Source organism: Pristiophorus japonicus, chromosome 5 (genome assembly GCF_044704955.1).
Source record: "Pristiophorus japonicus isolate sPriJap1 chromosome 5, sPriJap1.hap1, whole genome shotgun sequence".
Taxonomy (NCBI): domain Eukaryota; kingdom Metazoa; phylum Chordata; class Chondrichthyes; family Pristiophoridae; genus Pristiophorus; species Pristiophorus japonicus.
The window spans coordinates 36,013,924-36,028,240 of record NC_091981.1 but is presented as its reverse complement, the minus strand read 5'-3'; the positions used below and the strand labels follow the sequence as shown (position 1 = coordinate 36,028,240).

Here is a 14,317-nt window from a genome sequence, read left to right as displayed (position 1 = left end):
ACATGTTCTATACAACACGACTCTATACAACATGTTCTATACAACATGTTCTATACAACACGGCTCTATACAACATGTTCTATACAACACGGCTCTATACAACATGTTCTATACAACATGTTCTATACGACATGGCTCTATACAACATGTTCTAAACAACACGGCTCTATACAACATGTTCTATACAACATGTTCTATACAACATGTTCTTATACAACACGGCTTTATACAACATGTTCTATACGACACGACTCTGTACAACAAGGCTCGACACAACACGGCTTTATACAACATGGCTCGACACAACACGACTCTATACAACACGGCTCTATACAACATGTTCTATACAACACGGCTCTATACAACATGGCTCGACACAACACGACTCTATACAACACGGCTCTATACAACATGTTCTATACAACACGGCTCTATACATGTTCTATACGACACGGCTCTATACAACATGGTTCTATACAACACGCTCTATACAACATGTTCTATACAACACGGCTCTATACAACATATTCTATACAACACGGCTCTATACAACACACCTCTCTACATGTTCTATACAATACGGCTCTATACAACACAACTCTATACAACATGTTCTATACAACATGTTCTATACAACACGGCTCTATACAACACGACTCTATACAACACGGCTCTATACAACATGTTCTATACGACATGGCTCTACATGACATGGCTCTATACAACATGGTTCTATACAACACGCTCTATACAACATGTTCTACACAACACGGCTCTATACACCATGTTCTATACAACACGGCTCTATATAACACGCCTCTCTACATGTTCTATACAATACGGCTCTATACAACACAACTCTATACAACATGTTCTATACAACATGTTCTATACAACACGACTCTATACAACACGGCTCTATACAACATGTTCCATACGACATGGCTCTACATGACATGGCTCTATACAGCATGGCTCGACACAACACGACTCTATACAACATGTTCTATACAACACAGCTCTATACAACATGGCTCTATACAACACGTTCTATACGACACGGCTCTATACAACATGGCTCTATGCCACATGTTCTATACAACACGACTCTATACAACATGGTTCTATACAACACGCTCTATACAACGTGGTTCTATACAACACGCTCTATACAAAATGTTCTATACAACACGGCTCTATACAACATGTTCTATACAACACGGCTCTATACAACACGCCTCTCTACATGTTCTATACAACACGGCTCTATACAACACGCCTCTCTACATGTTCTATACAACACGGCTCTATACAACACAACTCTATACAACATGTTCTATACAACATGTTCTATACAACACAACTCTATACAACATGTTTTATACAACATGTTCTATACGACATGGCTCTATACAGCATGGCTCGACACAACACGACTCTATACAACATGTTCTATACAACATGACTCTATACAACACGACTCTATACAACACGACTCTATACAACACGACTCTATACAACATGTTCTATACGACATGGCTCTACACGACATGGCTCTATACAGCATGGCTCGACACAACACGACTCTATACAACATGTTCTATACAACACGGCTCTATACAACATGGCTCTATACAACATGTTCTATACAACACGGCTCTATACAACATGTTCTGTACGACACGGCTCTATACAACATGGCTCTATACATGTTCTATACAACACGACTCTATACAACATGTTCTATACAACATGTTCTATACAACACGGCTCTATACAACACGGCTCTATACAACATGTTCTATACAACATGTTCTATACATCACGGCTCTATACAACACGGCTCTATTCAACACGGCTCTATACAACATGTTCTATACAACATGGCTCTACAAGACATGGCTCTAGACAACATGGCTCGACACAACGACTCTATACAACATGTTCTATACAACACGGCTCTATACAACATGTTCTATACGACACGGCTCTATACAACATGTTCTATACAACACGGCTCTATACAACATGTTCTAAACGACACGGCTCTATACAACACGGCTCTATACAACACAACTCTATACAACATGTTCTATACAACACGGCTCGATACAACATGTTCTATGTAACACGGCTCTATACAACATGTTCTATACAACATGTTCTTATACAACACGGCTCTATACAACATGTTCTATATGACACGACTCTATACAACACGGTTCTGTACAACACGCTCTATACAACATGGTTCTATACAACACGCTCTATACAACATGTTCGATACAACACGGCTCTATACAACATGTTCTATACAACACGGCTCTATACAACACGCCACTCTACATGTTCTATACAATACGGCTCTATACAACACAACTCTACACAACATGTTCTATACAACATGTTCTATACAACACGGCTCTATACAACACAGCTCTATACAACACGACTCTATACAACACGACTCTATACAACATGTTCTATACGACATGGCTCTACATGACATGGCTCTATACAGCATGGCTCGACACAACACGACTCTATACAGCATGTTCTATACAACACAGCTCTATACAACATGGCTCTATACAACACGGCTCTATACAACATGTTCTATACGACACGGCTCTATACAACATGGCTCTATACAACATGTTCTATACGACACGGCTCTATACAACACGACTCTATACATGTTCTATACAACATGTTCTATACAACACGGCTCTATACAACATGTTCTATACAACACGGCTCTATACAACATGACTCTATACAACATGTTCTATACAACATGTTCTTATACAACACGGCTCGATACAACATGTTCTATATGACACGACTCTATACAACACGGTCCTATACAACACGCTATATACAACATGTTCTATACAACACGGCTCTATACAACACACCTCTCTACATGTTCTATACAACACGGCTCTATACAACACAACTCTATACAACATGTTCTATACAACACGGCTCTATACAACACGACTCTATACAACACGGCTCTATACAACATGTTCTATACGACATGGCTCTACATGACATGGCTCTATACAGCATGTTCTATACAACATGTTCTATACAACACGGCTCTATACAACATGTTCTATACAACATGTTCTATACAACACGGCTCTATACAACACGGCTCGACACAACACGACTCTATACAACATGTTCTATACAACATGGCTCTATACAACACGACTCTATACAACACGACTCTATACAACATGTTCTATACGACACGGCTCTATACAACACGACTCTATACATGTTCTATACAACATGTTCTATACAACACGGCTCTATACAACATGTTCTATACAACACGGCTCTATACAACATGACTCTATACAACATGTTCTATACAACATGTTCTTATACAACACGGCTCTATACAACATGTTCTATATGACACGACTCTATACAACACGGTCCTATACAACACGCTCTATACAACATGTTCTATACAACACGGCTCTATACAACACGGCTCTATACAACACGCCTCTCTACATGTTCTATACAACACGGCTCTATACAACACAACTGTATACATGTACTATACAACACGGCTCTATACAACACGACTCTATACAACACGGCTCTATACAACATGTTCTATACGACATGGCTCTACATGACATGGCTCTATACAGCATGTTCTATACAACATGTTCTATACAACACGGCTCTATACAACATGTTCTATACAACATGTTCTATACAACACGGCTCTATACAACACGGCTCGACACAACACGACTCTATACAACATGTTCTATACAACATGTTCTATACAATACGGCTCTATACAACACGACTCTATACAACACGGCTCTATACAACACGGCTCTATACAACATGTTCTATACAACACGGCTCTATACAACACGGCTCTATTCAACACGACTCTATACAACGCGGCTCTGTACAACATGTTCTATACGACGGCTCTACACGACGGCTCTATACAACAAGGCTCGACACGACGGCTCTATACAACAAGGCTCGACACAACACGGCTCTATACAACATGGCTCGACACAACACGACTCTATACAACACGGCTCTATACAACATGTTCTATACAACACGGCTCTATACAACATGTTCTATACGACACGGCTCTATACAACATGTTCTATACAACACGGCTCTATACAACACGGCTCTATACAACATGTTCTATACGACACGGCTCTATACAACACGGTTCTGTACAACACGCTCTATACAACATGGTTCTATACAACACGCTCTATACAACATGTTCTATACAACACAGCTCTATACAACATATTCTATACAACACGGCTCTATACAACACACCTCTCTACATATTCTATACAATACGGCTCTATACAACCAACTCTATACAACATGTTCTATACAACACGGCTCTATACAACACGACTCTATACAACACGACTCTATACAACATGTTCTATACGACATGGCTCTACATGACATGGCTCTATACAACATGGTTCTATACAACACGCTCTATACAACATGTTCTATACAACACGGCTCTATACAACACGCCTCTCTACATGTTCTATACAATACGGCTCTATACAACACAACTCTATACAACATGTTCTATACAACACGGCTCTATACAACATGTTCTATATGACATGGCTCTACACGACATGGCTCTATACGACATGGCTCAACACAACACGACTCTATACGACACGGCTCTATACAACATGTTCTATACAACACGGCTCTATACAACATGTTCTATACGACACAGCTCTATACATGTTCTAAACGACACGGCTCTATACAACACGGCTCTATACAACACAACTCTATACAACATGTTCTATACAACACGGCTCTATACAACATGTTCTATGCAACACGGCTCTATACAACATGTTCTATACAACATGTTCTTATACAACACGGCTCTATACAACATGTTCTATATGACGCGACTCTATACAACACGGTTTTGTACAACACGCTCTATACAACATGGTTCTATACAACATGTTCTATACAACACGGCTCTATACAACATGTTCTATACAACACGGCTCTATACAACACGCCTCTCTACATGTTCTATACAACATGGCTCTATACAACAACTCTATACAACATGTTCTATACAACACGGCTCTATACAACACGGCTCTATACGACACGGCTCTATACAACATGTTCTATACGACATGGCTCTACACGACATGGCTCTATACAGCATCGCTCGACACAACATGACTCTATACAACATGTTCTATACAACACGGCGCTATACAACATGGCTCTATACAACACGGCTCTATACAACACGGCTCTATACAACATGTTCTATACGACATGGCTCTATACAACATGTTCTATACGACACGGCTCCATACAACATGTTCTATACGACATGGCTCTATACAACACGACTCTATACAACATGTTCTATACAACATGGCTCTATACAACACAGCTCTATACAACACGACTCTATACAACATGACTCTATACAACATGTTCTATACGACATGGCTCTATACAACATGTTCTAAACAACACGGCTCTATACAACACGGCTCTATACAACATGTTCTATACAGCACGGCTCTATACAACATGTTCTATACAACACGGCTCTATACAACATGTTCTATACGACACGACTCTATACAACACGACTCTATACAACACGCTCTATACAACATGGTTCTATACAACACGCTCTATACAACATGTTCTATACAACACGACTCTATACAACATGTTCTATACACCATGTTCTTATACAACATGGCTCTATACATGTTCTATACGACACGACTCTGTACAACACGGTTCTATACAACACACTCTATACAACATGGTTCTATACAACATGTTCTATACAACACGGCTCTATACAACATGTTCTATACAACACGTCTCTCTACATGTTCTATACAACACGGCTCTATACAACACAACTCTATACAACATGTTCTATACAACATGTTCTATACAACACGGCTCTATACAACATGTTCTATATGACATGGCTCTACACGACATGGCTCTATACAGCATGGCTCGACAAAACACGACTCTATACAACATGTTCTATACAACACGGCTCTATACAACATGTTCTATACAACACGGCTCTATACAACATGTTCTATACAACACAGCTCTATACAACACGGTTCTATACAACACGGCTCTATACGACACGACTCTAAACAACACGGTTCTATATGACACGACTCTACACAACATGTTCTATACAACACGGCTCTATACAACATGTTCCATACAACACGGCTCTATACAACATGTTCTATACAACACGCTACAACATGTTCTTATACAACACGGCTCTATACAACATGTTCTATACAACATGTTCTATACATGTTCTATACAACACGGCTCTAGACAACATGTTCTATACAACACGGCTCTATACAACATGTTCTATACAACACGCTACAACATGTTCTTATACAACACGGCTCTATACAACATGTTCTATACAACATGTTCTATACATGTTCTATACAACACGGCTCTATGCAGCATGTTCTATACAACACGGCTCTATACAACATGTTCTATACAACATGACTCTATACAACACGGCTCTATACAACATGTTCTATACAACACGCTCTATACAACACGACTCTATACAACACGGCTCTATACAACACGCTCTATACAACACGACTCTATACAACACGACTCTATACAACACGACTCTATACAACACGACTCTATACAACACGACTCTATACAACACGACTCTATACAACACGACTCTATACAACACGACTCTATACAACACGACTCTATACAACACGACTCTATACAACACCGCTCTATACAACACCGCTCTATACAACAGAGACGGTTGCTGCGAAAGAGAGAAATGGGAAATGGGAAATTTTGGCCGAGTCCACAGTGTCACATGAAAGGAAACTGCTCTGTTCGAGTGGAGGCTCGCTGATTTGCCAGCCTTTGTACCTTGTCATATCGAATTCTATTCTCCTGTACAAGTTCCTTATCTTCCGACGTGAAGTATCCAGACTGGAGCAGGTTATCCAGGATGCACTCAGTGTTTTTAATTCCATTTACTAACTCCACCCGATGCACCGTGAGGAGATCGAGGCAAGAGGCAACCGGCTGTTTCTGGACAGCTGTCTCCTCCATATTAAATGCTGATCTGCTTCATTTTCTTCTTCCCTGGTATTTGAAACAGCAGACCGATATCCTTCTTAACTCTTAAAAAGCTGACTTTTTGCAGAGGCACCATAAGCAGTCACGATGCACTGAATCCTCAAATCAAACCAAACCTCCACCAAACAGCTAAGCTTCTACCCAACTACAAAACTTCCCATCTCCTTATAGATAATCAGAGACTTCCTCAATGGGTCGACTCACTTCCGGCACAGTAATACCACGCTGTTACACAACTTACTGTGTTCAGGAACTTGAGCACATAATCCAGATTGACTCTCCAGTGCTGTAAAGAGGGAGCGCTGCACTGTGGGAGGTGTCATCTTTCAGATGAGGCGTAAAACCAAGGCCCCATCTGCCCTTTCAGGTGGATGGAAAATATCACATGGCACTATTTCGAAGGCAAATGTAGTCACTTGTAATATAGGCAACACAGCAAACAGCAATGGGATAATGACCAGATAATCTGTTTTAGTGATGTTGATTGAGGGATAAATATTGGCCCAGGATATGGGCCCACTCTTTGTGGGACACGGCTGTGTGCAAATTGGTAGCTGCATTTTTTATATTACAACAGTGACTACATTTATCTTCTTCGAAATAGTGCCACGGGATCTTTTACGTATATCTGAGAGGGCAGACGGAGTATGATTTAACGTCTCATCCAAAAGTCAGCACCTGTAACAGTGCAGAACTCCCTCAGTACTGCATTGGAATGAATGCCTAGATCACGTGCTTAAGTCTCTGGAGCGGGACTGGAACCCACAACCTTCTTACTCACTGGCGCAAGTGCTACCCACTGAGCTGCAGTTTGATGGAAGATAAAATACAACATTTATGCAACATATTATCAAGTTCTCTTTAGCAGGAAGGGGCGGTTAATCCAATCTGATACTTTGTTGAGGGATGGATCATGCCATGTTGAGGCCATTATGGGGGTTCAGGTTTCAGGCCAAAAATCTTGGCCTGGATGGAAAGGGCACAATTTGTATTTTTTTTTAAAGTGTTTGCATGCATTTTATTTCCTTCTACGTGGGCAGGGAGGACCTGGGCCAAAATTTCTGGGGTCGTAGCAAACGAGATCAGTGGTAGGTCGGGTGGGAAAGTTGTTATTTTTGACAGCGGGTCAGGAACCCGCTGTCATCTCACTCCCATGCTGCTTTACCCCAGGGGCGTTGGTTATCGCAGAGCCAACCTGTTCCAACTGGACCCAATTTAAATCATTATCGTGTAGCTGACAGGCACTGAAAAGCCATTTTTCATTACTTTTAAATTTCCCTACAAGGCCACGGGATTCACGCAGCTCGGGAACTACGTCAGTCAGCCTGAGGCGGGAGTTCCATGGTCATTACCCCAGCTGATTACTTGACAGCATCAAATGTACAGTAAAAGCACCCACCTGACCGATGATCACTTTCCTCAGGCAGAAGCTGTTGTTCAGTCCATTTCCAGCACAGATTGTGCAGGCTGCAAGTGTATCCAGCAAAGTCGCCATCCAGTGTCACCTCACTGGAAGAATTCTCACCATTGACAGAATGCCTCTGTCATCTGTACTTCACCTGCCAGCTATTCCACCAACCGTTTATACTGTCTCACCTTGGTTTTCAGAATTGAACCACAATGAGCCCCAACACCAGCAGCACCACCACCAACACCAACCTTCTCCGCAATCACCTGATGCTGCACAGGACAGAGGGCAACAGCACCCGAACACATTGCTGCCCGGGAGAACAGGAATGGTCTCACCATGGCCAGATTTACTTCACTTGACGCTGTACACTCTGGCCACCACATGATGCACCAGGTTGGCATCACCCCACACCAACACCATAAAGCATCCCTACAATGACCAAGCCATTCCTTTCACATTCATCACCATTGCGGGGGGTACCGTTATGTCTCACCATTTACTGCAACTCACTAAGCCACTTCCAAAGGTGCACACAAATCTGTCTAAGACCGGAAAATGCTAAAAATAAAGATTTTTATGTTTGACACCACGCTAACAGAAATTTAACATAAACATTGGATAAAACACACAAGTGTGTTGTTAATTGGTATGATTGCACTAAGATGAGGGTGAATGTGAGGGGTGGCCAGTGAGATGGGGATATGATAATATAGATAGAGAGGGATGGGTGGAGGTGCAAGGTATGTTGGTGTGAGTAAGGATGTGCAGGAGTAAGGTTGGGAAGACAGAGTGATGGGGATGTGTTGAGAGGCACAGCAGGATGCAGTTGAGAGTGACTTTGTACTAACGTTTCCTGATCTAATGAGATCATTGAAATGTTTATGGCACTGCATCGAAGTCCTCCTGGGCACATCCCTGCTTGTGATCTCCTCTGCAATCTGCAACCATCTCCTGGGGAGGTCTCTTCTGCCCGTCGGAAGGGAAGAGGACCTCCCTGCATACTCCGACTCCCTCCATAAGAATATGGATAGAGTCATCGGAGAACCTGGATGCAGCCCTCTGCCTCTGAGCAGTCATTGTCAGTTTTTGCAGCACTCCACTGCTGCAGTGCATTGACATCACTATGTTAGATTAAACTTCAAGTATAATGTGGCCATGGTCCCTTTAAAGATCCTCGCTGAAAATGCATCATGAATGACGTCACCAGACCCACTTCATCTAACTGGGCCGGTTAACACGCTGAGTGGTCTTAATAGGCCCCATTAAGAGAAGTTTATTTTCAACAGCAGAATGGAGGCTTCCTTTGGAAGCCCAGTGCTGGGAATAGTCCCTTAGTGCAGTGACAGGCAGGCACTTCCGGGATCGCAGCACGAAGAATTTCGGGAGCAATAACGCCTGCAGCGATCCCGGTCGCAAGAGTCATCCAGTGAGGGAAAGGAAGATGATTTGTGGACGATCATTGACTGGATATTTTCAGTGATCGGTCAATGGGATGCTGTTAGCAACAAGTCCAAATGTGTGCAGCTCAATCTTATTACAAGTCTAAACTGGTGACTTTAATATAAAACAGGTAAAACACGTCGAATTTTCTGTGCCATTTTGCTGTACTAATGTTAGAGTTTTAAGGTATCCTCTCCTGTGTTAAAAAGGAGATAAAGTATAAAATGCAGTTATATATTTAAAAAAATTACAGATTTAAGTCCATTCGTTCCCACAATTATATTTTATTATCCACCAGTATGTTATACCAGAAATAACCATAAATAACCGCTGCCGGCATGAGTCTGAATGACAGAAATGCCAATTCGACATTGCTTCAGTATAAATTATTTGAATCTGTGGTGGAAGAGTAGTTTTCAATGGTAGATGTCATGGTTCTGCACAGGCCTTTGCAATGAAACCTTGGGACTGCTGTCAGAAACTACAGGCTGCTCGCATCCAATGAATCCTGAAGTCACTTTCAGTATATCTTCAAGGGCCAATTGAAAATATCATGGTTTACATGCTGGTTTTCCAGCACAATTTCAGTCCCGTGAGATTGTCCAATTGTTTCAATCACTGCAACCCACGTAGAAAACACTTGGCAGTTTTATTTCCGTTCTATCGGTAGCGTTACGACGGCTGAGCATTTTTCAGCTTCACAGTGTATGTTGTCTCCTGTACATTAATCGCACAGAAAATGTCAATCACAGCAAAATCCGCTTTTCTTCCTCAAACCTTTTGGCTTCTTCAGCAGATATGCCATTGCCGTTCAAGCTGGTTAGAAAGGAATGAAGACAGGTTAACGTCTGTCCCAGAGAGCCACAAAACCACAAAGTACCGCAAAACACTTCTTATTTACAAGACTTTGCGACAGAACATAGATCTACACTACTTTTACTGATAAAACAATGTTTGAATCTTCACACTCTTGGGAGAACAGTGTGAAATAGTGGAAGGATTTGCAGGTTGATTAATTGTCTGACAAGCTGCAACGTGAACACTCCTTCCATGGCCCTAACCACTTAGACATGGAGGGAGCGTTTTTTGGACTCCTATAACCTGTACAATGAGGGGCAGCTTCCCACACAACCCCCCTCCAACCAGGCATGATAATCCCGCTGGACGTCAACCCAGATTTCAGAGCCAGAGCTCTGGTCTCCACACGCTGGGACTGTCTGGAGTTTGAACCCTGTACCCTTCTGACTCATAGGCAGGAATGCTACCACTGAGCCAAAGGCTCGGTACATACAAGGGATCATGACCTATTTATGCTGCAGAACCCTTTCAAAGCACTTTATGACTGCCTGAGACTGTCGGAGTTGCGTGGATACCCCTTTAATGTTGTCGGGCAGACTACTAAACACCAGCACAGCAGTAAAGCAGCTGTGAAAACTGGTGCTAAAATCTAAAGCTGACTCATTCGTAACAATAGACTTGTAGTCACAGCAGCATTTACCGTTGACCTCGTCATCTGGTTCAGTTGCTGATTACGGCAAAATAAAGGGATTTTATTAAAAAACAGAGACCCCAATATTGACAGGGGCAGGTTCAGTGAGCGGTGGGGGTGGGGGTGCAGGGAGGAGTTTTGGCCGAAGACGGAGTTTCCCCACATGCTCCGTAGTGGCGCCTTTTTGTCCTTCAGGTTCCCCGCCTGACTGACGGGCTTGGCTCCTTTTCGGGCGGAGAGCATTCCAGAGGCTGCAGGAGCAAGTAAGGATCCTGCTGCTGCATTAGTGTGAGTGTGGGGTGGTCCGGATCTTGGGAAAGTCCAATCCCCCATCCCCAGGGGAGGGGGGGGGGTTGTTGAATCACCCATCGGGGCGGGGATCTTTGTTGGATGGGGAGTGGGGGGGAATGGGTCCAATGGCAGGGAAGTAGGTAATTTGCTGAGCTGGGTGGAACACTCCTGCTCCTCCTGGCCTGCAAGTAGTGCTTTAAAGGCACTTACCTTTCCCCGAAGTTGTCCTCGCCTCCCTTGAGCTCATTATAATATTTATATGGCCAACCAGCCTCCTGGGAGTGGGTTAGCTGCCCGCCCCGTCTCGCTTCTGTTACACCCAGAAATGGGCAGGTTGGGGCCAGGTTTAAGAGTTTAAAATTTTCCCAACCCACCCATTTTGGGGGACACAAGTACTCCAGAGTCTCTAATGGCCAGTTGATATAGCAGGAACATTTTTTTTTTATCAAAATGATTTCGCCTGGGAGCAAAATCGTTTCCAATCTCTCCGATACGGACTGGTGCACAGCACAGAGAATCACCATGTTACAAGTTCAAAGGGAGGACAATACGGATAATCCAGGGATTGGATGTATACTTGAAATGGAAACATTTGCAGGGCTATGGGGAATGGGGCTAATTGGATAGCTCTTCCAAAGAGCCAGCACAACACTGCACAATGGGCCAAATTGCCTCCTTCTGTGCTGTAAGATGTTATGATATTCCCAGGTAATGTGATTTTCCTTACCATATCTCTTTTATTTCTGCATTTTCTTTGAGTACCTCAAAGAAATGATTTGCTCCCACCACTGTAATTTTGTTGTTTATCAGCCTGTGAACAAAATAGTATATTTAAATATTGTCTCTGAATAATATTTTCTTCATTAAATCAACATACAATGCATTTCAATTCCATTTTGCGAAATGTGAAGGTCAGTGAAAGTAATTACATTGGCTAATGGGTTGTCCATTACAACTGCATCACAAAGACTGTCTCCATCCACCTCTGGAATATCGCCCATCTTTGTTACTTCTGGACTCAACTATTCCAATGCTCTCCTGGTTGGCCTCCCATCTTTCATCCTTCGTAAACTGAAGCTCAATGCAAATTTGCTACCCATATCCTAACTCGCACCAAGTCCTATTCATCCATCATTCCTGTGCTCGCTGACCTACATTGGCTCCCGGTCCAACAACACCTCAATTTCAAAATTCTCATTCTTGTGTTCAAATCCCTCCATGGTCTTGCTCTTCATAGAATCATAGAATGATTGCAGCAGAGAAAGAGGCCATTCGGCCCATCAAGCCCGTGTCGGCTCTCTGCAAGAGCACTTCAGCTAGTCCCACCCCCCTGCCCTTTCCCAGTAACCCTGCAATTTTTTTTCCTTCAGGTACTTATCCTACTCCCTTTTGAAAGCCACGAATGAATCTGCCTCCACCACCCTTCCAGGCAGTGCATTCCAGATCCTAACCACTCGCTGCATAAAAAAGTTTTCCCTCATGTTGCCTTTGGTTCTTCTGCCAATCACCTTAACTCTGTGTCCTCTGGTTCTCAACCCTTCTGCTAATGGGATCAGTTTCTCTCTATCTACTCTGCCCAGACCCCTCATGATTTTGAACACCTCTATCAAATCTCCTCTTAACCTTTTCTGCTCTAAGGAGAACAATCCCAGCTTCTCCAGTTTATCCACATAACTGAGGGCCCTCATCCTTGGAACTATTCTTGTAAATCTCTTCCCTATCTCTGTAACCTCCTCCAGCCCTACAATCCTCAGAGAACTCTGTCCTCTTATGCATCTCCCACTTCCTTTGCCCACAATTGGTGGTCATGCCTTTAGTCATCTAGGCCTTGAGCTCTGAAAGTCCTCGAGTCTCCAGGAATTAAAGATTAATCTCCTGTACACTGCTGAGAGAGACCTGGGAGAAAAATCATAGGGTCATTAAAAAAAGTGTGTGTTTTTGTCCCCTTTTTCTTTTAACACTTTAATTTATTAGTTATAACAACATTGGAGATGGGGAAAAAAGGCTACTTGACCAGGTGGGGTGGTTGGAGGTGGGAGTTCATGTGATGAAATCTCCAGGAAAAGTGCAACCCCATCTTGGATACAAAATGCAGTCCTGGCTAACAGGGACATGGGGGACAAAGCAAATGTATTGAAGAATGCACATTGACACTTACCATAAATGAAGCAGGCTTTTGTTCACTCGGAGTGCTTCTGCGAATATTCCTGCTACTTCATCATTCAACAGATTTTCTGTCAACCTATTTTACCAAAGAAAAAGTTGAAAAGGTGAAAAGCCTCTGAAGTCGATTGTTGCCCAAACACAGTAAACACAACAAGTTAGAAGCAAAATGGTGGCAACCTTGAATAAAAACAGAGAACAGCTGGAAACACAGAACCAGTCAATCAGAACTGGTGGTGAGAACGGTCTACAATTCGGGTGTATTCTATTCCTTAGTATGTTGCCAGTTTTCTCTGTCTTTG

The 14,317-nt window shown here is 42.6% G+C and overlaps 2 protein-coding genes across 5 annotated transcripts in view; both read right to left on the bottom strand.

Moving 5' to 3' along the window:
* LOC139264293 (nucleotide-binding oligomerization domain-containing protein 1-like) overlaps positions 1 to 7,194 on the bottom strand; it is a 122,437-nt gene extending 115,243 nt beyond the window's left edge. Inside the window, exon 1 of the mRNA XM_070880533.1 lies at positions 7,009 to 7,194. Coding sequence (XP_070736634.1) covers positions 7,009 to 7,194 — 186 coding nt within the window. The remainder of the gene's footprint in view (positions 1 to 7,008) is intronic.
* A 3,152-nt stretch (positions 7,195 to 10,346) lies between these two features.
* The window catches only part of nod1 (nucleotide-binding oligomerization domain containing 1), an 86,047-nt gene continuing 82,076 nt past the window's right edge, over positions 10,347 to 14,317 (bottom strand). For all 4 annotated transcript variants that reach the window (XM_070880518.1, XM_070880520.1, XM_070880516.1 and 1 more), the window contains 3 exons: positions 14,011 to 14,094; positions 12,580 to 12,663; positions 10,347 to 10,888 (listed from right to left, as the gene is read on the bottom strand). In XM_070880518.1, coding sequence (XP_070736619.1) covers positions 10,819 to 10,888; positions 12,580 to 12,663; positions 14,011 to 14,094 — 238 coding nt within the window. In that variant the 3' untranslated portion in view covers positions 10,347 to 10,818. The remainder of the gene's footprint in view (positions 10,889 to 12,579; positions 12,664 to 14,010; positions 14,095 to 14,317) is intronic.